General features: G+C 30.2%; 1 protein-coding gene across 1 annotated transcript in view; it reads left to right on the top strand.

Annotated features, from left to right (window-relative positions):
* Positions 1-21,657, top strand: part of LOC107448603 (uncharacterized) — a 34,695-nt gene extending 13,038 nt beyond the window's left edge. Inside the window, exons 2-3 of the mRNA XM_016063865.4 lie at positions 4,272-4,369; positions 19,872-21,657. Coding sequence (XP_015919351.3) covers positions 4,272-4,369; positions 19,872-21,383 — 1,610 coding nt within the window. The 3' untranslated portion in view covers positions 21,384-21,657. The remainder of the gene's footprint in view (positions 1-4,271; positions 4,370-19,871) is intronic.
* The last annotated feature ends 2,376 nt before the right edge of the window (positions 21,658-24,033 follow it).

Raw genomic sequence — 24,033 nt, forward strand, 5'->3', positions numbered from 1 at the left:
ATTTTTATTTTGATGGGATAAACTACTAAAAAACGCGTTTCGCTTAATCTAATAATGCAAATGAGGTGATCCGGGTTCAAATCCTAGCGATGGCTGTTGGATACGAATGGTGCTCTCGGCTCGTACCGACTACAGTGCTGATATAAAATATTCTCAGTGGTAGACAGATCATGAGTTAAAATCTCCTTGATATTAGGCTAACCGTGGAAAGTTTTAGTGGTTTTCCTCTCCATGTAACGCAAATATGAGTGAGTTCTATCAAAAAGTCCGATTGGCAAATTTCTCCCGATACTTGATCCAGAAGTTCCATTGTCTTCTGAATTGGGTTCAAAATTGTAATGCTACCGAGTTGAACATTGGTAGTCGTAAACTCAAAATTGGGTCGGCTGTTCAACGACGGTTATAAAATATAAAATGTAAGAAAGCAAATTCACTGGAAAGAATAAAAGTAATAACAATTATTAATAAATTAAAACAATTCTAATTATTTTAACTTTATTAATTGTGTCTTTCAGTTTCGTGCAGGATTTCGTAATTCATTACTAGAGTAATACACATATATCGCATTTACCCGTAATTTATTACGAGAGTACTACTCATATATCGCATTTACCCGTAACTCATTGCGAGAGTACTACTCATACATCGCATTTACCCGTAATTCATTACGAGAGTACTACTCATTCGCATTTACCCGTAATTCATTACGAGAGTACTACTCATATATCGCATTTACCCGTAATTCATTACGAGAGTAATACACATATATCGCATTTACGCGTAATTCATTACGAGAGTAATACACATGTATCGCATTTACCAGCAGTTATCTTTTAATTTTATGCATTATGATTTTATTGACTTTAAAGAATATCAATATACGTAATTCCTTATTTCTAATTTACTATTCATTTAACTTTCGCATTATTTTTGTAATTTAGTGCTCAATGTTGGATTTCTGAATTTTCATGATTTTTAGAACTGATCATTGATCGTTTACTTAATTTTCACTTCATACAAAGAAAAGGTATTCAGCTAGTATATATATATATATATATATATATATATATATATATATATATATATATATATATATATATATATATATATATATATATATATATATATATATATATATATATATATATATATATATATATATTTCGACTGTTCGTGTGTATGTCACTGAACTCCTCCTAAACGGCTGGACTGATTTAAATGAAATTTTCTGTGTACCTTCAGTAGGATTCGAGAATGGTTTAGATTCACAATAGAACATTCTGCCACAAACCGTTCCAGCGGTATCAGCGAAAATCGAAATGGAATTTTCTGATTGGTTAAAAGTTAGCCATTGTTTTAAATTTTGCTGTACACGAATCAGTTTTCAAATATCTTGAAGATAACAACAGTGATATTTTCTATCTTATAGCTCTATTCTTTTAGAAATGTAAATTACATATACTTTAATATTTAATCATAATTCGGTTCCTTATTTCAGGTGAGCACAAGCACGTAAAATCAACGAGAATAAGTTTCGTAATTATTGGTCGTATCACGGATTTAGTATTGTGAAAACTGTTTAATAAAAATCAAGGCAAAAGCAAATTTTATTCATCTTGCACGCTTTTAATAATTATTTATATTTAGTATGCAATTTTAGCTCAATTCAGTATGCAATTTTTCATTGCTGACAGCTGTCAGTTGAAAACTATTAGATTGTTTATTATTACAAAGTTTGCGAATTCACATTCATTTTAATTATTTCATTTAAAAAATAGGAGTAGACTATATTTGAGGGTGCCCCTTGACTCTCACCAAGTTGTGATAGCGGTTGATCTCCAAGCTGGCCGATGTTGAATCCCAATCGTGATTCTGATTCGTTTAAATTTCAGCGTTATTTTTAAATGTTCAACGGTATATGTAATTTCAGAAGTCCGTTAGTTCTATGTTGGATACCGGCTGGTTAGGTTACTTTTGCTTCTGATCAATAGGATCGAAGGTATGTGGGCAGTCATAAAAAAAAGGACTTTAGAAAAAAATGTCACCGCCATTCCGATACCACAGACGCCATTTTCAATTCGTATTTCGCCGAATTTATGTGGCGATGGAGGAACACAGATTCTATTCATGATAAATTTAGACAGTATCTAACTGCTATTAGAGAATTCTGTGCACCTAAAACTGAGGAAATTCAAGCTTAATGAATAAGTGAGATGTTTTTTTTTTCCTTTTCTTTCTGTGCTTACTCCATTAATTTTTATTTCGATTCAAAATGCATTTTATTGGGTTTATTAATTTTGCTTACATTGGGTTCATTGCAATTTTATAAAGTTTTGGCCGATGTCTTGCTGAAATTTTCCAATGTATTATTAAAATATCATTATGTTTTGGCAGCCATTCCTGTTACCGCGGTGTTCCGCGCAAACAGGAATGGTGATAAACATAAGTTACCAATTTCGTCAAGGGGCACCCACAAGTATATTTTTACCAAAAATAGATTTTTGTTTTAAATTTTATCATTATTATATTTCTTATTTAATTTATTTCATTTCTTATTGCTTTTTTATTATTTAAAATAAATACGTGAATTTTCGAATTAGCAAATTTGCGACCACTGTCAACTTCTACATTTCTTTTTGTTTGAAAGAGAATATTTGCAAAAATATGCCGCCTAAACGAATCGCTCTTAGTCGATCAACATCTCAAGCACTCAAGAAGAGAACTAACCGTGTTTCAGAAAAATCGGAGCAACGGGAAGAAAGACTTGAAACTAATCGAGAACACAATGCTTTAGCCCGTTCCTTAGAAACGTCTGAGAAACAGGAAAGAAGACTGTTAACAAATCAACTACGCACTTATCAAGACCGTTCGTCGGAAACATCAGAGCAACGGGATGCAAGAATAAAAATCAATCAAGAACGCACTTCGCTATTCAGACGCTGCCAATACTCTGATTTGAATCTCAGTGCATTTCACTATGATCCGACAACCAACTATAGTCTTTCACCCAAGCGTCATCATCGAAAAAATGGATCAATTATGTATGTTTTGTAGTGCTCTCAAATTTAAGAATGAAACAGCTGGAATTTGCTGTTCTGGAGGCAAAGTGTAACTACCAGATTTAACGTCGCCAGCTGAGCCATTATCAACGTTGTTATCGGGTCAAGCAAATCAATAGAAACTTTTCTTGGCGAATATAGGTCAGTACATTCGTGTTTCCAAATGACTTCATTCGGTGCTGCTACAAGTATCGGTGCGCATATGGACAGCTAGAGTTATTTATTACATTCACATGCAATCCTGCTTGAGCTAAAATTAAAGAGCTTTAGTAACTTAGGCAAACATCATCGGATCTTCATTATGCATTATCACACGTGAGTTAAAACAAATATTAAGCTCTAAACTTGGTTTTATTGCGAAAAGTCATGTTTTTAGCGAGACACGGTGTTTGATGCATTCTATTGAACGGCAGAAAAAGAGAATTGCCACATGATTTGGCTTATTGAAAAACTCACACCAGGACAAATTGGTCAGCTCATATCAGCAGAAATATTCATGACGCCATTGATCCAGAATTATTTCAGATCATCATCCAAAATATGTTTCATGGTCGGTGTGCATCACCATACATGTCTGTTTGAAAATGCACTAACGATATCCTAGAGAATTAACTGTTGAGACTATCACTGGTTTTTTCACCATTAAATAAAATTCTCTATTCAAATCATAATCTCAAATCTCATTTACACACTTAAGTACAAAATTTAAATTCAAACTGAAAGCTTTGCAACGCACGCAGGGTACAGCTAGTATATATATATATATATATATATATATATATATATATATATATATATATATATATATATATATATATATATATATATATATATATATATATATATATATATATATATATATATATATATATATATATATATATATATATATATATATATATATATATATATATATATATATATATATATATATATATTTATATATATATATATATATATATATATATATATATATATATATATATATATATATATATATATATATTTATATATATATATATATATATATATATATATATATATATATATATATATATATATATATAAAAGTTAAATCATTGCCTAGTGCATTATTCAAGCTTTCATTTAACACTTTCACATGCTCGAATTTTTCATCGTAATTAATAAGAAGCGTATATTACAGTGTATTTTTGTATTATGCGTTGTAACACAGAATATTTTAATTTGCAGGAATCACTGCGTGGGCTGTAACGACTGATGTATTAAGAATTAGTCCAAGAGCCCATGAAAATATTGTACACAGTTTTAGACCAAGAGGAAAATCAAGGGTATGTATTCAGTTTTTTTTATAAATTAAAACTTAATTAATTCGTGAATACCAATTAATTATCAATTCTACCATGAAATAATATATCAAGTTTAACTAAAGTGTAATTTAATATATAGATACATTACACATAAAAATCTGATTTTTAATCTATTTTAAATTCATAGTTTAACTATCTGTCATGTTATTAAAAGTAAATATAGTAGATAGAATTTAAATACTTGATTTCGTTTTATATGAACTCAATTATAGCACATTTAATCATATAGTAAAAGTTGACAAATTTTAAAAAATAAGACATTTAAAAGGAAGAATGATATTACTGAAAAATAAAAAGAGATAATATCATTTTGAGTACATTGCTTTAAAAATAAAGCTTTCATAAATCTTTGAATGAAATTTTAAGGATGGTATATTTGTAATTTGAGAGCCATATGGTTTTTGTGAGGATTTTAAAAACTAGAATTAAAATAGTATAACATTTCCTGAATATTTGCAAAGATTAAGTGTTTTAGAAATGCAGACAGTCAGGAAAAATATGTTTCCCCCTACAATGTCACCTAACATAAAAATAAATAAATAGATAAGATCAACAAGTGTTAAGTGAATAGATTTTTTAATAATTTAAGTGAGTAGAAGAGTTAAGTGAATAGATTTATGAAAATGTTGTTCGTGTGCCTTTGAACTTGCACTTTTATTTCTCTAAAATATTTTAATTTCATGTTACTATTACTATATATATCAGTCGTTGAACAGCCGACCCAGTTTTCGTGTTTACGACTACTAATATTCAACTCCGTAGCCTTGTAATTTTGAACCAATCCAGAAGACAAGGAAATTCCTGAACCAGTACCCCCAGAGGTTTGATTTGTTATGGGAACATAGAGGACTTTGAAATTCGACAAATTTAAATTGCATTAGTCACCATTTACTACACGGGGAGTCTTCGGCCGGTGGGAATCGAACCCACGAACTCTTGAACATAGGACCAGTGCCCTACCAACCAGGCTATCCCGGCCTCTATGTTACTATTAGTTATTGTCAAGAGTTCCATTAAAATAGGTTCTCTCAGAAATTCTGTTTTATCGTAATTTAATAATTAGGCGAGCTTGTATGGTCAGTCGCCAAATCATTATATTACGATAAAACGGCTAATAATCTACCTATAAGAAAGCAGTTTTTGATAATAATTTATAGAAACAAAAAATTAAGATAATTTATATAAATAAAAGTACTTGATATTGAAAAGCAAACGATATAGCAGTTCATAATAGGAAAGCGACTTTAGCGGCATACGATATTATTTCGGTCGTGGTTTCCAAGGTAATTCTTAATCCATATGATCCTACTTCCCCTAGAAGTTTGTCGCAACATTTAGGGACACCCTATATATTAGAATAAAATTTTTCAATGAAATAAATATCGCCATTTCTCAGAACATGACACCGCTCTTAAAAATTTCATAAAAATTGTGATTCTTTCAAAAGAGAGAGAGAGAGAGAGAGAGTATACATTATTTACAATGGAAATGCATACTAAGGTATGAGTATAATTTAAAGAACCACGGCCTTATGCTCGATTATATTTCCTTAAAGACAGGACGACTTATTTTGAATTGGGGGAAAAAATGAGCTCATTTTCTAGAAATTTCTTCATTGAAAAGACAGAAGGACTTGACCCATAAATATACGACCAAACTTTACAAAAATGAAAAGCTTTCATCTTCCGTGAGTAGAGAGTATTGGAAAACGAAAAAAAAAATGACCACTGGTATTAAATCTTACTGAGTGTGTCAAATGGTCTTTTAAAGCGACCCGGTTTTCATTCGCGTGTCAATTTGCAAGGATTATTTACCCAAGAGCACTCTTCATAAACATGTGTAAACTGTTCCAGGGAATGTAAAAGTAGTTGTTATTATTCCGAACTACTTTTGCCTTTCATTGAATGAAGAAAAACCTACAAATACGAATAGATTCGACTAACTTTCTCACAAGCATTTAGAAAGTTTTTTTTTATATTTATTTTTGTATAAAATGTTATTTTGTTTTAAAGAATTGGTGACAGAATGTAGTAATAACTTGTTTAAAAAATAAAACATAATTTTATACTTTTAAAATTGATATCTAAAGATGTAAAAATACTAAATTTTGAACTATTTATAGTAATTTATTCAATTGTAAAGAGTATAGTAAATATTAACCTTGGAATACTAAATTCAAAAACTTGGAATTAATCAAAGATTAATGAAAAGAGAAGAAGAAAAATATTATTAAAATAAAATAAAATTTTAAAAAAATAAAAAAAAATAATATTAAAAAGCCGGGAAACAAAAAAATTCAAATATGTAATATCTTCATCAGCTCTCACGATTATATCAGCAAAAAGAAGTTCGTTTTGTTTTGTGTCGTGCTCGTTTCGTTTTGTGTTTTGTTCTGTTTTTTCTTTATATTTTATTATATGTTTTTTACGTGATATGTTTTTTTTTTCACTTAATATGTTCGTTTTTGTTTCAAAAAAATTATTTTGAGTGCTCCTCCCATTAATATATTTATAATATTGATATATTTTGCTTTGCTCACGATTCTTCTCACGATTATATCAGCAAAAAGAAGTTCGTTTTGTTTTGTGTCGTGCTCGTTTCGTTTTGTGTTTTGTTCTGTTTTTTCTTTATATTTTATTATATGTTTTTTACGTGATATGTTTTTTTTTTCACTTAATGTGTTCGTTTTTGTTTCAAAAAAATTATTTTGAGTGCTCCTCCCATTAATATATTTATAATATTGATATATTTTGCTTTGCCTATATTGATACAATATTAGAAAGTCCTCTAATAGTGATAATATATTAGAAGTACCTGTTGTTTCTTGACGATCCATTTTATGGTTATTAGAGAGTATTTTCAAATTTACGTTAGATTCCGTAAGATTTGAAGCAAATTTGCATGCTCACGTTTTTTTAGATTCGCGTTTTTTTCTGCGTTTTTATACGTTTTGTTGTCGTGGATTTACAAACCAACAAGTACGCTGTTTGCAGCTTTTTATTTAAGAAGAAATAGAATTAACAACATGGACATGTTATAGATAGATCAAGAAAAACGCCAACACAATGGCTTGATTTAATAAAAAAGATTTATTGGTTTAGTTAAAATTACGGTTGTCTAATTGCACTAGATCCATAATAAACTACATATTTCTTCGTCATTTAAAATTATCAAATATGTTTATTTTAGTTGTACATTTTAGTTGTATAAAGTTTAACTTCCATAATCTCCATGTCCATTGTAAATATTTGTTTTGATTTCGTGGTTTGAGTAAGAATGATATTCTATTACGTTAGCGTTTTTAATTAACAGGTTTTTTCAAAATCTCTTATTTCGATTCACGTGAAATTGCTATTCTTTCACGGGCACACGCCCATTTCACCAGAATTAACGAACACGCATTTCAAGTGCGTTTGTGCTGCTGTTACTTCAAATCTTAAGTTTGGGAGCGTACGAAACGTAACTTAAAAAGTGCAAAATCTCCCTACTGCAAATAATAAATAATACTGGGCCGGGATAGCCTGGTTGGTAGGGCACTGGGCCCATGTCTAAGAGTTCGTGTATTCGATCTCAGCCGGCCAAAGACGTGTAGTAAATGGTGACTGATGCACGTTAGATCTGCTGAGTCTCAAAGTCCTCTATGTTCCCATAACAAAACAATACCTCTGCGGGTACTAATCCAAGAGTTTCCTTGTCTTCTGGATTGGTTCAAAATTATAAGGCTACGGAGTCGAACATTGGTAGTCGTAAGCCCAAAATTGGGTCGGTTGTTCAACGACGGATATAAAAAAGTAATAAATAATACTTCAAAAAATAAATAAATAAATAAATTTAAAAAAAATCGAAACACTTGTTTTAATAGGGAATGAAATTGAAATCATTTTCTAGATTTATAAATAGATGATAGCCGCTAATGTATGAAGATTCATAAACTGTTAGCCACTGATTCACTCATGTTTTTTTCAAGTTTATGTATAATACTAAATTATGTGTGACTTGCTAAATTTTATGGAGCATAAAATATTATGAAAAGTGTTAAAAAATGAAAGCAGTGATAAAATCAAATAGCATTTTATTTTATCTATGTTTTTCTGACCTCAATCAACGAACTTGAAATATATGGTGTGAAAATAGTACGAAAGCGAACACCAAATTGATTTCAAGATTTACGAACCATTCATTTTTTTTATCTTCTTCTAGAGGTCAAAAGTCTTGAAGAATGCAATGGCGTGAACGTTATTCAAGAAATAAACTAATTTATTTACTTCATTTTGCTAGACTTGCGTGATTCAATAAAAATATGCAAATTTGTAAACAAGGAAGAAGCCGTTTGAGAATAAAGAAGACTACTAGGTGTTATACGCTGACCACGCTTATATTTTATTTCCAAATACTGTCCTGCATGGAATATGTGGATACTTATTTGTCAAAATTTTCGTTTTTATATCTTGAAAATGTCGCCAATTTATTTCAAAACCCTTGATTGGTTTCAATTTAATTGGACGAGTAGTTTGGATTTTCTTATGAAGCATTGTATACTGACCCTAAATCTAGGGTGCTGAATGCTGAAATCTAGGCACTCAGCATATTTTATGCTGAAATCTAGGCACTCAGCATAAAATAAAGTATCAACAACTTGGAGAAAAAATTACGATGGCTGACCGAATCGAATTCTGCTTCCACTTGCTCCGACCGCAGTGCAACGTAAAATATTCTCAGTGGTAGACGGGTCATGGGTAATAATCCCCTTGCAGTCTGGCTAACAGTGGAAAGGTTTTCGTGATTTTACTCTCCGTGTAACGCAAATGTGATCTCAAAAATCTAGTTCCATCCAAAAGTCCTGAAGGCTAGTTTCTTCCAATGGTTGATCCAGAAATTCCCTTGTCTTCTGGGTTACATTCAATACTACAAGGCCGCAAGGTTAAACGTTGATATCCACAAATTCAAAAATGGGTCAGCTGTACAACGTCGTAGGCTATGAAATAAAGTGAAATTACTTGAATTATTATTGCTATTATTTAAATTATTAATCATTATAAATTATTTAATTATTATTGCATTAAAATATTAGGGTAAAGTAAGCTAAATGGATAAAAATCTCCCTTAAATTGGAATATTCTTTGCTATATTGTACTTATGTGCGAAAATGAATCAAGTTTTGTTAGTAAAACGGACACTGTAAAAATTTTCAGTGAATCTCAACACCAGAAATGTAGCAACTACTTTGCATTTAAGTGGTATTCTATTACACTCACAACCAAAGGTAGTTCCTGATATAGTACAGCACTAAGAATACTCTTTTTACACTACTTGGTGTAGAGCCGATACCATGTTTGTTATTCATTAACACTAAAATTCAGAATTAAAAAAATAATGCATATAAGAGTCAAGAAAGTTGTTTTTAAGATGCAATTTAATGTGAGAATCTTTAACTTAAGATGTGACCGTCTACAATATTTTATTTTATTTTATAAATGTCGTTGAACAGCAGACCCAATTTATTGGGTTTACGTCTACTAATGCTCAACTCCGAAGTAATTTTGAACTCAATCCAGAAGACAAGGTAAGTCCTGGATCAAGTATTGGGAGAAGTTTACTATCGTTGAGGACTTTTTGATTCAACTAACCCGAATTTGAGTTACACGGAGAGGAAAACCACGAAAATCTCCCATGGTTACCCTGACGGCAAGGGGACTGAAACTCATGATCCGTCTATCACCGAGAATATTTTATGTCAGCTCTGTGGTCGGTGCGAGCAGGGGGCAGAATTCGAGTCTACCATTCATATATCGCTGGGATTCGAACCCGGGTTACCTCAAAGAAAGGCGAGTGCTGTATCCCCTGATCCACTACGGCGCTGTATACAATATTACAATACATAAAAAAGTGGAGAAAAAAAGCATATTAAATGTGTGATGAATGAAAAATTGTTATTGTCGCCATGGGGAAAATAGTTCGCCAATTGTTTCGTAAAATGCTTTTTATTTCTATTATTATTGCTTGTCCATTGCTGATGTACTATGTTGAGCGTCCTGTAATAAGGACCATAGATAGTAATTAAATGTTTGTTAATTTTGATATTCAATAAGAGCCAGCATGAATAAAAAATGCAACGATATTTAATTCGACAGTCCACTCTTTAATCTTCGCCAGCGGAACGATTAAATCTATTTTCATTAATTTTTCACTCAAAAAAAGATTTGAGAAGAGCAGTAAACGTGCTTACGCTCTGTTAACTTTACGAACAGAAGATGATTAATTGTAATGATAATATCCAAAATTCCAATCAATTAAGGGATAACGTAACTGAAATTGTGATCTAACTTTGCTTAGTTTCGTTGCCAGAAACGACATGCAAAAGTTAAAAATAAAATTGCACGTTTAAATGACACGTTTGGCCTCTTTTGCGGGAGAGGAAAGATCTACCACAAAATCACAATATCCACATGACAATCGTAAACTTACAACCTGAGGCACATTTCACACCGACACGCTTCGCTTAACCTAGGTTTACAAACTGCTTTATGATTCATCGAAACTAATTATGTGAAAGTAATTACCAATATGAATGTGGAACATTTTTTTTTTCTTCTCTGAAACACAATGTGTCTAGAAAGTGTACGGTACTGATTTGTAAAATTCACTTTTAATAAGAGGAAAGTTTTTAATTGTTTATATGATTTCAATTAATAATTAGATTATTGCGTTATGTTTCCCTGCATATTATATAACTGACACTGCTGAATTACAATATGGTCAATGGGTGTAAAAATTTATTTCATAATTTATTTTTCCAACAAAAGGAAAATCTTTGATTGTTTTTTTTTTCCTCTCATCAATTAATAATTTTTTTATGGAGCCGAAGTTTATTTCATCGATGCTTAGTAAGTCAAGGTAGAATGGTCGTCAAAACTGCTTTTTTTTTTAATTTTTCGGACTGTAACTGAGAAGAGGTGTTAAAAAATGTCTAATTCTTTTGTTATTTTACATTAGATTTTTCAGAGTAAATAAAATTACATTTAATAAAGCTTTTTTTACCCAATAATTATTTTCTAAATTTCTTTCTAGTAAGACTTCTTAAAAACTGAGGTGGGTTAAAGAGAAAAGTGGAAAGTATAGCCCTAAAGTAGTTGTTGGATGTAAATAAATTTTTATTTAGATTACACAGAGGTACAATTATTTTACTTTAGGGGTCACAGTACCTTTGCAACAACTTTTTTTAAAAATAAAGTCATAATCATTCATTTTGTGGATTCTTTACATGCTCATTTAACTTATAATCAATAATTTAGATTCAAAAAATAATTAAACTGTTTAATTTTTTTAAAATTTAAAAAAAAAATTGAAAAAATTCAACATTTTTAAATTCTTAAGGCTTTTTTATTTTAACATATTTTCAAAAAAAAATTTTTCTTAGTGTTCTTATTTTAATTCTTGTTTCTTATTTTAATATTTATTTTAACAATTTTGTGCATTCATTTGCTGATATAGATATTAGAATATTTTTCATTGATTATTTTGTAAAAAAGTAGAAAAAAAGGTTAAAAATTCCTGTTAGGTATATATAACATGATGTAAAAATTGTAATACCTCATAAAATGCTTTTTCCATGCACACTTTAAATAAGTGTATTATACTTAAGATAAAAAAGTTTACTTCAAAGCTTTATCTAAAATAAAAAAAATTCCTTTCTTAAGATTAAAACACAAAATTTTCATCTGTGAGAAAAAGCACTTTCAAGCCTGTCTGCTGAGCAAGTTTCAGTATTAGAACAATCTAAAATCATTCATAACTTTTTTAAAAATGTAGATATAGAGATGATTTTTTTTTCAGTACATTTGAAATAGTTTGAAGTTTATTATAAGCAAAAATTTTTCTCTCGATGTTTTGGTCATTTTTTGGGTATTGTGACCCCTTTTGTTGACAAATTCGCAAATCTGTATAAGTCAAAGAAAAATTTATTATTAATTGACATAAATATTATCATACATGATATTTTTCCCATTCTTTCTTATATATGATTATTTTTGTTAAGAATTATAACCAAATCTAATTTTTATTCACTGATATTAAGTACTACGTTTTTTTCTTAATGTGTTCCGTACTATCGATTAAGTTGCAAAAGACACATCTCCAATCTGCTTTACGCTACACGCAGCTTCATAAGTCTATAAGCGTCTAATAACTTATTTCTCTTATCTAAAAAAAGCTTTGATAAGATAAACTGAAAACAAAACATTTACAAAATGCTTAAGTCAGTTATTTTACAAACATTAATTAGATATTTAGTATTTTACTATGTTTAGATATCCGAAGATATTTCGTCCCCTTCTGTTAAATCCTAACCGAATGTAATAAAATATTTTAAATATTGTTTGACATAAATAATGCTTCATCGTTTGAAACGAATAATCACCCCCCCCCCCAAAAAAAAAAAAATACTGAAGAGGGAGGATATAGTTTTAAATTAAAAAATTATTTGCCTTATAATATTAAAAAAATGGTTTCGAGAGCTAATACGGAGTGCACTGTGAAAAACCCCGGATCAAATTACGGTAAAAATTAGCAGCACTCAGTTTGCCAGAATTTTTTATGGTAATATGATCAGAATTTATTTTACGGTATACTTGCTCTCATATCAACAGTACGTGATCGGAATCTAACCAATTTAAATGTGTCAATAAAAAGATGAATATCAATTACCTAATCCGAATAGCTAAAAATAAGTAACTTTTTGATAAATTTGAAACCGAACAAAAGCAAAGAAAATAACTAAAATGAAAAACTCACAGCTTACTTTTCATACTTACTAACCATTTACGAAATACTAAATCTACATTACGAAATACTAAATCTTCTCATCCAATAGCTGGGAAATTATCAATGAATATAAAGATTCTAAATAGTAATTTATTCTAAAAATGTTACGAAATACTAAATCTTCTCATCCAATAGGTGGGAAATTATCAATGAATATAAAGATTCTAAATAGTAATTTATTCTAAAAATGCTACGAAATACTAAATCTTCTCATCCAATAGGTGGGAAATTATCAATGAATATAAAGATTCTAAATAGTCATTTATTTTAAAAATGTTACGAAATACTAAATCTTCTCATTCAATAGCTGGAAAATTATCAATGAATATACAGATTCTAAATAACAATTTATTCTAAAAATGTAACACATCCTTAAAAAAATCCCTCAGCTAGAAATGATATTTCTTCTCATTTAAATACTTTATCTAATCTTTAATCATTCAGAACTAGCATCAAAACGACAAAAAATAAATCGTTATACTCGAAATTTTGTCTTTTTTTTTAGAGTCAAAAACCTTTAAGACGAGGTGAGACTTCATTACAAAAACTTTTACTTGAAATTAACTTTAAAATTAGGGATTATCTGACCTATTATTTTGATTATTATAAGATTTAAAACGATAAAAACCAGATAATATTCCAATGTTCTGAACGAAAAAGATAATTTCTTTCCAAAGCATTAGCATCAAGCTGTCAACAATTCTTCTTCCATGTTCTAAAAATGTCTAAACAGAACAGTCGTGCTTAAAGGAATAAAAGGGAGAATAACATAAATGCTGCAGTTATAAGAATGAGCGAAGCATGACTGGGTTATCTGTTTTAAGTTCGAATCATTGTTGATTATGTAGTTATGGTAAGTGGTAAGGCAAATGGGAACATTTACTCATCATTATTCATCTAAAGGAAGGATTTAAAATTATATATTTCTTTTAGATACATTTTCCCAACCTGAAGAAAATATAGCCAAAGACATAAAATTCGTATACCAATATAATTGTGAGGATTATAAATTCTGCATTGAAAGACCTCTTATCCTTTGCAGAATTTTGAAAAGCCATTAAATACATTGGATTTCGGAAAATCGAAGAAAACTGTGGTTTTTTTCCCAAGACCATAGTTGTTTAGAGTCGTTGATCTATTTTCCTCTAGCACTAATCATTAAATGTGGGTCTTTATTATTATTTTCACAACACAGTGGTTCCATAATGATTTAATATTTACTTTAGAAATATAATTTAGCTTTTGAACTTTTTTATTCTTCATACTCTGCTCAGATTATGAATAATGTTGATGCTTATTTCTATATCATTACAATTTGTTCAAAAAATCCTTATCTCCAGTACACTGCGTGAAAGTTATTACAACACTCTGAATGATGCTTGATCGAATGTTGGGGTTCTCACGTAATAAGAGGCAATCTTTCGTATTAATTTACACATTGGATTTGTTAATTAATTAGTTTTAACTATTAAAGAAATTACGCACTTACATAAAACGTATTTTTTCTCTCTATATATATTTTCATCGGGTTTGGATGATTCTGTGAAATAATAATTTGAGTATGTGACCACGATGGTTTAGTTCAGGAAACATGTCCCTATAGTTTAGTGCAGGAGACTGGTTCAAATAGTTTAGTTCAACAAAAAAAAAAGATCCCAATAGTTTTACACAAGAGAGAGGTCCCAATATTTTTATTAAGGAGATAGGTCTCCATAATTTAGTTCAGGAGAGATGTTTCAATAGTTTAGTTCGAGAAAGAAGTCCCAATAGTTTAGTTCAGGAGAGAGATCTCAATAATTTAATTAAGGTGATAGGTCTCAATAGTTTAACTATAGAGATAGATCTCCATAATTTAGTTCAGGAGAGATGTTTCAATAGTTTAGTTCGAGAAAGAAGTCCCAATAGTTTAGTTCAGGAGAGTGATCTCAATAGTTTAGTTAAGGTGGTTGGTCTCAAAAGTTTAGTTAAGGTGGTTGGTCTCAATAGTTTAACACTGGAGACAGGTCTCTATAGTTTAATTGAGGAGAGAAGTCCCAATAGTTTAGTTCAATAGAGAAGTCCCAATAGTTTAGTTCAGGAGAGAGGTCCTGATAGTTTAAGGAAATTGATTTCAATAGTTTAGTTGGGAAGAGGGGTTTCAAAAATTTAGCTCAAGATAGAGACTCCAGGTATTTTACTTCAAGAGAGAAGTCTCAATCGGTAATTAATTTGAGAGAGAGGTCCCAATAGTTTAATTCAGGAGAGAAATCCCTATAGTTTAGTTAAGAGAATAGGTTTTAATAGGAGAGAGGTCTCAATAGTTTTATTCTCGTAAATCTGGGCCACTAAAGGGGAAACACATTTGTGAAATTTCCCTGAGTAGATTTAATTTGTAATGAAAATTTTTTAATAAGCAGTGTTTCACAAATATGACCATTCAAAAGTCACCTAACCTTCTTAATTTAACAAAATTATAGAAGTGATATTTTTCTTTTTATTAATTAATTAATAAACCGTCACAAAAAATGTATGAGCCTTCTGAAAAATTATAATTTTGTTTCTTAAATTGTCAGAAACCAAATTGATATCATGTGCCTGAATATAAAAGTTAGGCTTCGGTTCGGTGAGGGCATCCGTTGTTTGAATTCTGTAACTAACTTTCAATTATAGCCTACTTTAACACTAGATTTCCCAAAGAAGATATTTTGACTGCTTTTTAATTTAAATTAGAAAAACAATGATGTATATAATGACACAATTTCTTAGAATTTTCTGGCTTTTACAATTATTTTTATTGTTGATATTTACTAATAACTTGTTATATAACTGAAAACAATGTCAAAAATATTAAAAATTAAAATTTAAAAAAAATTTCTTTATGCATTACTGATTGTTTCACAATGCAATCATTTTGACTGCCTTTGGGCAATATAGGTATTTCAGTCTTTCAAGTGTTAAAATGTTACCAGAATCGGGTAAATCTTATATGTAAAAGTTACATTGCTGTCGAAAAACATCAAGAAGAAATTTTTCTAAGAAGAGATAACTAAGCCGGAGAGATGGGATAAAGTAGAAATTTTATGAATCGCAAAATTATCGCTCGCTAAAACCGAGATTTGCTTGTTAAAGTTAGCTATGATCAAATAGACTTAATGATATACAAACCGAATATTTCCAATATCTGTTAAATCCAAATTTTTGAAAAATCAGGGCTCGTTATAAGATATTTCAACTGTATATTTTAGTTCCAAAAATATAAAATAACACTTTTAATGTTAAAAAATAAATGTATTTTGTTCATTAATTACATGCAATTAATGCAACGCATTTTTATATTTTAAATCTAATTTTTGTTTGAAAATTTTGCGTCAATCCTAGAAAATGCAGTCTACGCTCTTCAGCACGACTCCCCCCATTAGTGCGACCCTTCCGCGATAAAGACCACAACGTGGACCCTTCCGTTTTAAAGACCACTACATGGAGTCCCCCGTTCGCTGTTTCATAGACGCAATGTTATTTTAGCATCCATTAGAATGTTCGAAGTTAACCATTAATTTCAATATAGCGACAAAATTTTGTTTTACTTTTTTTATAATTCCCAAAAAATCACACTAAAAACAAGTCTTAGACATTTTCGCGTTTTCAAAACTAAAATTATTCCAATCACATAGAGTCAATTGGTAACAGGGCCGTGATAGCACAGTGATTAGAGATTCGGACCGGAGGGGCAGAGGTTCAATCCTCGACTCAGCTAAGACCCACCAAATACGTGTTATATACGTGCTCGTAAAATCTGTGGAATCGAAAAAGTCCTGCGGTCAGTTGCTGAGCAGTACCATTGGTACAGGGATCTGGAAAAAATTTCCTTCCCTTTCAGATATATGCCTAAATTGAGGAAGCGGCCTCACGAATTGTGGCGGCATGCGTTTCGATCATCTTCAGAGATGTTTCCCAGACCGTCGCACAATAACCATTGTGCAGAAAGTGATGTTAATAAAATGCCTACCTACCAATTGGTAACAAAAGTATTTGATAAAACCATTTAAACCACGATTTCTTTTGATGTTACTGCTCAATAAACATAAAACATACTTAATTATCTGAGAATGAAGAAAGAGTGACAGAACCACATTAGAAGTCCTGCTGGATGTAATCAATGATTAAAAGAATAGTGAAATCTGGATTGCTTACCCATATTGAGAATATGAGGTGTATATTGCATCATCATTTAGAAATCGGAGTTTCCTGTATATTCATTAATCGTATTGAAAACTGTGTTCACGCTTTTTGAAAAATGCTGTAAAATTGCTCTATTTTGCTCTATTATAAAAATGCTCTATTTTGGAATTGAAGCAAATGGTATTATTCGCATTATTTTTTATTTATTTATTTTTTTCTTGTTCTCTGGACGTATGTTACTTAGCGAAAATGGTTGTTCTTAACCAATGTAATGCTCAGAGTGGAAATAAATTTTTTTTAGGGGTAGTGGATAGAAGAATAACACAAATTGTCAAAAGATCCCGAAAAACTCTTTGTTTGCAATATTTAAAAATCGTGATATAATTCTAAAGACTGAACCTAAAATAATTCTTTTACTCTATTGACATAAGAAAATTGCTTATTACTCAGTTTCATAATTCTATTTAAAGTGTAGCATGTTTTTGCCAATATAAATCCGGTACTTGTGATATATAATTAAATATTTGCACTAATTTTATGTAGTTATGATAAAGAGACTTCCCTTTATAACGTCCGTTTTCGTTTGGATCACTGTTACCGTTATATCGAGCGTCGATTGTATAGATTTTCTTTTTATGTTAATATCTTCTTCATTCCAGTTTCATTGCCAATTCTTTAAAATCCTACTTTTTTCCCCTGATATTTAGATCCGATTCTCAAGAATCGAGCTTTTTTTTTTCTTCTCTTTACGGTCCAGTTATTTAGATTAGAAAAACACTTAATATTAAACGATTATTTAAATCAAAGAAGAAAAACACTGAGTTAAATACTATTTTTAAACTTTGCTCATTAAATTACTAGTGGTTTTAAATGAATAATAGGAAAAAAATAGTATTTTTTTAAAAAAAAAATTATGCATCACTTAATGCGCAGTTATCTGATTTCAATGCTTACTTAAGACAATGATTTAAATTTCTGATTTCAATGTTAGACAAGAAAAAATTTAAAAAAAAAATTCCTAAATATCTAGTTGCTGTTTATATAGACCGTAAAGGAATTTTACGTCTTTTAAATCTCAATTATTCCATTTAATTGAATGTGCATAAAATATGCTAACAAATTTTTTATATTGTTTTGTTCAGAATTTTTATCTACCTTATGTGTGCTAGTTTTACTGTACACATGTTAGATTAGGCCTAATTTTTAAAATAATAGTCTCTGCGTCTGACTGAGTCAGAGTTGCAGACAAATTTGAATTTATGAAGATTGTGTAGCAGATTGACTCTGTAAATTCTGCTCCTTGCTTTGGTCATAAAAATGAGTAAAAAAACGTTTTTGGTACGTTGTACCAAAACGAAAATTCTAAACCTAGGTTTTGATATTGATGTTAGGGGATTTAGTTTGACAAATGTATTAAAAGTATAAATATATTACAGGTCGAAATTATGTATGAACAACTAGAGATTCTAAATGGTTATATATTGATATAATCGGAATAATTGCTGATCACAATTTTTGGTCAAATAAACCAATAAAAAGTCCCAAGTGTGTGTGGGTGGGTGAGAATAGCATCTAAATTAGGTTTAATTAAGCGAAGATTTAAAGCCTAATTCTTGTATTCATGCTGAGGTCACCAGATCTCCACAAATCTTGAGAACTATCCTCAAATTTCATTGATTGTCCTCAAAACTCCCAAACTCATAAGGGACAAGAAATATTTCCAAATTTTTACAAGTCTTCTCAAATATACTCGAATTTCTCCAATAATTCATCTACTGATAAATTTTCAAAAATATTCGAAATGTGCTTGATTGTTAAGCAAGATAATTTTGCCTTACAGTGAAAACAAACGAAAAGCAAAGAAAAAAAAACCTTGCTAAAAGAAGCAGATGAAAACGCAACACTCGTCTTCAAATAATTCTAACAAAAAAATTTAAAATTTTTTATATAACAGCATATTATACGATATTTCAATATTACAGAGTAATGAAATCAAGTGTGATGCATCTGATATCAGTCATAAGTCAAAAAAAAAATCTTTGCATACATAGGTTGACATTGTTCTTAAATATTTGGTGTCCTAAAATCATATAATGGTAATAGTAAATTTGCTCTTAAATCATGGTTTATAAATCTGGTCACCTTAACGTATGCCAAATTATGTAAAAAAAATACTTCTTTTAGTAATATTTATAATATTTATAAAAAATAAATATTTATAATAATATTTAAAAGTTAAAATAATAATTTAAAAATAATATTTATAAAGTCCAATTTTTATAAAAAATATATACTATAAAAAATATATACTATAAAAAAAGGTAATATTCACATGAGAGTTCGTAAGATATTTGAAATATTATTAGGGTGAGTATTATAGGCATTATAAGTTAATTTATAAGTATGATATTTGTGGCTTATTATTATTTAGTGCAAGTAATTAGTACTACTCTAATAATAAATTATAATTTTGTTTCTTCGACAGGGGGACAACTTGCGAACTAGACAGGATGAAGATGTTGATGTTTTCATGCTAAATAGTCTTTCACAAGAAGATAATTCTTCAAAAAAACCTTCATCAACGAAACGGTTCACTGAAATGAAAAATGCAGCGAAAGAATCAAAAAGTTTTCCCGTCCAAGAAAATACAACTTCACAAACGCCTTCCAAACAGCCATCACCTTCGGATATTTTATCAAAGCTCATATCAGATATGCCTATTCCAAAGAATTCAAAAAACTTTGTTGTATTTGCGCCGGTAGCTGATACAAAGAATGATAAGAAATCACTTCAGGCCAGAAGATTCGACGGTAAGGTTCACATATCTGATGGAGAAGATTTACTTGTCCAAGAGAGCATTGCCTCAGAAGCCATGTCTCAAGAGGCACCAGAAACAAGAAATACATACATTAGAAAACGAAAATCACATAAAGATACATATTTCGAGCACACATCTGTCGAGCACGATCAGAACGGAAAGAGGCAGCAAGAACCACCAGGTTCTTCTACCAGAAAGTTCAACAAAAATGAAAGAATTAGTTTGCAACCAATTCCTTCTGGAAATATTCTTAACAATAATCCTAGTATGTTTGGGCTCGTGAATAAAAACACTAATTTCCAGCAGCTTCCGCAAAGTCTTCTTTTGCCTGGCATAAATAGCCAAGAAAATTCTAAATCAATGCAGCAATCAGCCCTACGAGGTAAATTTCCACATATGTCATTCAATGCCCCATCTCAGCAGTTACAAGCACTTCCTGCCAACCCTTCTTTGCATTTGTCTCAAAACTTACCTCAACAAATGCAGCAACAAGCTGTCAATCAAAACGTGCATTTTTCACCAACAGGGTCCCAACAATCTCAATTTTCAGGCAGCCAAAGGACGTCTCCATATCATATGCAGCAAAATTTGTCACCATCGCCTGCTCAGTCATCATATTTTAACTCACCTACTGCTACTCAACCGAATTCTCAAATTTTCCAGTCCAATTCGTATGCTCCAGAAAATTCGAATGTTCCTGGTGCTCCCCAATACTTTGCTCCACCCCCACAAACTTTCCACACCAAAGTAAACTATGAAAATTCAAATAAATTAGGATCACTTTCTTCGTATGAAAGAATCGCTCAAACCACAGCAGCTGAGTCTTCCAAAGATGGTGGCCAACATCATCACCATCACCACCACCATCATCATGAACCTATGCCGATGGGGTCAGATCCCATAGGGGACATTAACTTGTCCGATGCTCCCCACAAAAATGATGCTGATCGTTTGGGAACTATTGGACTCGGACTTGGCACACCAGGAAGAGGAATCACAGTTCAAATAGGAGGAAGTCCTGGAGGGCTAGGCGGAGGAGGTCTGTTACCTCTAAGTGCGCTGGGAATGGCTAGAAATATAGTATCAGCCTTAATGCCTCGACCTGCACTAGGACTTAACTCTAAAGTTTTCGTTGGCTTAGAACTAGGCAGGGGAAGAGGTCTTCGATTGTTAGGATAGTTTTATTCGATCTCTTGAAGTTAATATAGTGATACACATGAAAAAATCTTAGAGTGATTGAACACTTAAATAGGCCTAGTAGTGTTAAAGAAGTATTTTAAGGGCATAAAATAGAGTTGTTTGTGTGATAACAAAATGCTGTGATTTTTTTTCAAAAAATATCTTTATTATAAATTGTGAATTTTTTTATTTAAATGCATGTTTGTATTTTCAAAATATTTATAGAATATTATAACATGTAGAGATTATTCTTTTATAAAGATATTTACGTATTGGCTGTTTGTAAGTTATTTTCCTTGTATGATACATAATGAATAATTTTAAATAAACTATTTAAGGTAGTTGCAGTAAGGAAATTTAAAATATTACAAGTTTTTAATAAGAGATTATCGATAAGACGAAAAAAAAGTAATTAAAGTAGACGTAATAAAAGTAATTTACAATTTGTAGGAATTATTACGATAGCTCATACCAAAGTTTCATCTTCATCAAGCCCTCATGCATCAAAAAGTTTAATCACATCCTATGAAATTAGCTGGAACGACGTTATTTCAATTTTTTTCTATTTGAAGCTAAAAACTATAGATAATAATTTTGTAAGTTTTATGCATTCCTTTGTAAATAATAACAAACTCCAAGAGAAATGAAATAAAAGGAAAACATTTGTCTTAAATACAGCACAATTGTTGAAAGAATAAAATACAGTCAACAGTATAGTGAATATACAGTAATACAGTATAAAATACAGTATAGTGAACAAAAAAATTTATTTAAAATTAATTTTTAATATTTTTGATATTATTTACAGTTCTATAACAAGTTATTAGTAAATATCAACAATAAAAATAATTATAAAAGTCACAAAATTCTAAGAAATTGAGTCATTATATACATAATTGTTTTTCTAATTGAAATTAAAAAGCAGTCAAAATGACTTCTTTGGGCAATCCAGTGTTAACTAAGTGCAATTTTGACCACGTGATATTTGTGTAAGTGATATTTGACTAGGTGATAATTGACTAGGTGACAATAGATGAACTTGTAGGTGATAAAGATCTTACATAATCTGCCACAAGAGTGAAACTTAATTTCATGAAAAATATTCGTTGATGTGCCCATGGAAGATTTTTTCCCACGTGAATTTTGCAAAGTGAAGTCTAAAGCGACATCTAAAGTGAATCTAAAGTATCCATGATCTAAAGTGAAATTCGTGATAAAAAGCAGCGGAATTAAACATATCCAATCTGGTACTAGTTCCAGGTAATAGATAAATATTATGTGGTAAAAGCTTTGCATAGACTTTGTGTCAAGATAAAATTTGATAAAGAAGAAATATTCCATGGCATCTTTTTTCCCACTCGAGTTTTCCAGACGCGTCTAAATTTACATTCGTAATTAAATATCTATCATATCAAATCATAATCATATAATATCTATCATAATCGTAATCAAATATCTATATTAAATATATTCGTAATTAAATATCTAATCTATGAATTCAAATGCCTTTGAAATCTAAACAGGCACGCATTTAAAGATGAGCAAAAATGAAAACACTTCCAATCCTTGGCTAGTTCTAGGTAAAATGCAAATATTATGTGGTAAACGCTTTGCATAGTCATTATATCAGGATGAAATTTGATGAAGAAAAAGTATTCATTGATATGTCTGGAGAAAATTTTTTCAAAGTTAGTTGTTTTCATTCATATTGAAAAATTTGTTAATCGATTTTGTAAATTAAAGAAATTTCTATGATGAATAACTGTTTCTCTCAGATCTAAATAACTGTTCAATAAGATGCAAATTTGAAGAAAAAAAATATTGATTCCGAGTGATCTGTGTTTGGTAGATGTTACCTTTAACGTAAAGAAAGACACCGGTATTCCATGATATATTTCATAGCAATAAATTGTAAAAATGCTAAAAATAATATTTTTCACTTATTTTGACCTAAATTATTAGAAAATAAGGAAAAGTATGAAAAATATATTTTATAAAAATTCTGCGTCAAAGGATAAGGGAACATTTAAAACGCAGAGAAACTCGAAACACTCCAAATCTCTGAAAAAAGTATGAAGAATATATTTTATAAAAATTCTGCGTCAAAGGGTTAAGGAACATTTAAAACTCAGAGAAATTCTAAACACTCCCAATCTTTTACTAGTTCCGTGTGCAATAGATAAAAACGGATTGATAAAAGCCAAGCCTTACATAATCTTTCCCATGAGGAAAAATTACATCCTGAGAAAAATATATGTCATCTGCAAAAATCAGTGAAATGGAGTGTTTAGCTTAAGGGCAAAAATGATTTGAATTAGAGCAAGTTTTGTGTCTGTCCCCACCCCGTACGTGGGAGTGTAAAAAAAGAGAAATACGAACCAGTTTTCAGATTGGAACAATAGATGATGGTGCACACTTATATCTAATTATTAAAAAAAGATTTCTCTTTAAGATTTAATTACCGAATCGAACACAAAGCGAATGTTTAGTTAATGGTCTTAATGGAGAAAGTAACGAGATAAACATATTCTCTTAAAATAGAGGTTAAGATGTATTAGTTTTGTATCAATTGATTTTCTATGGATTATAATTGTACTTCACTGTGCAGTTTTTCCTCATATTGTTTGTATTTTCTATTTATTTTTTTATT

This window comes from Parasteatoda tepidariorum, chromosome 10, assembly GCF_982258835.1.
Source record: "Parasteatoda tepidariorum strain Cologne lab strain chromosome 10, Ptep-v5.0, whole genome shotgun sequence".
NCBI classification, from domain to species: Eukaryota; Metazoa; Arthropoda; class Arachnida; order Araneae; family Theridiidae; genus Parasteatoda; species Parasteatoda tepidariorum.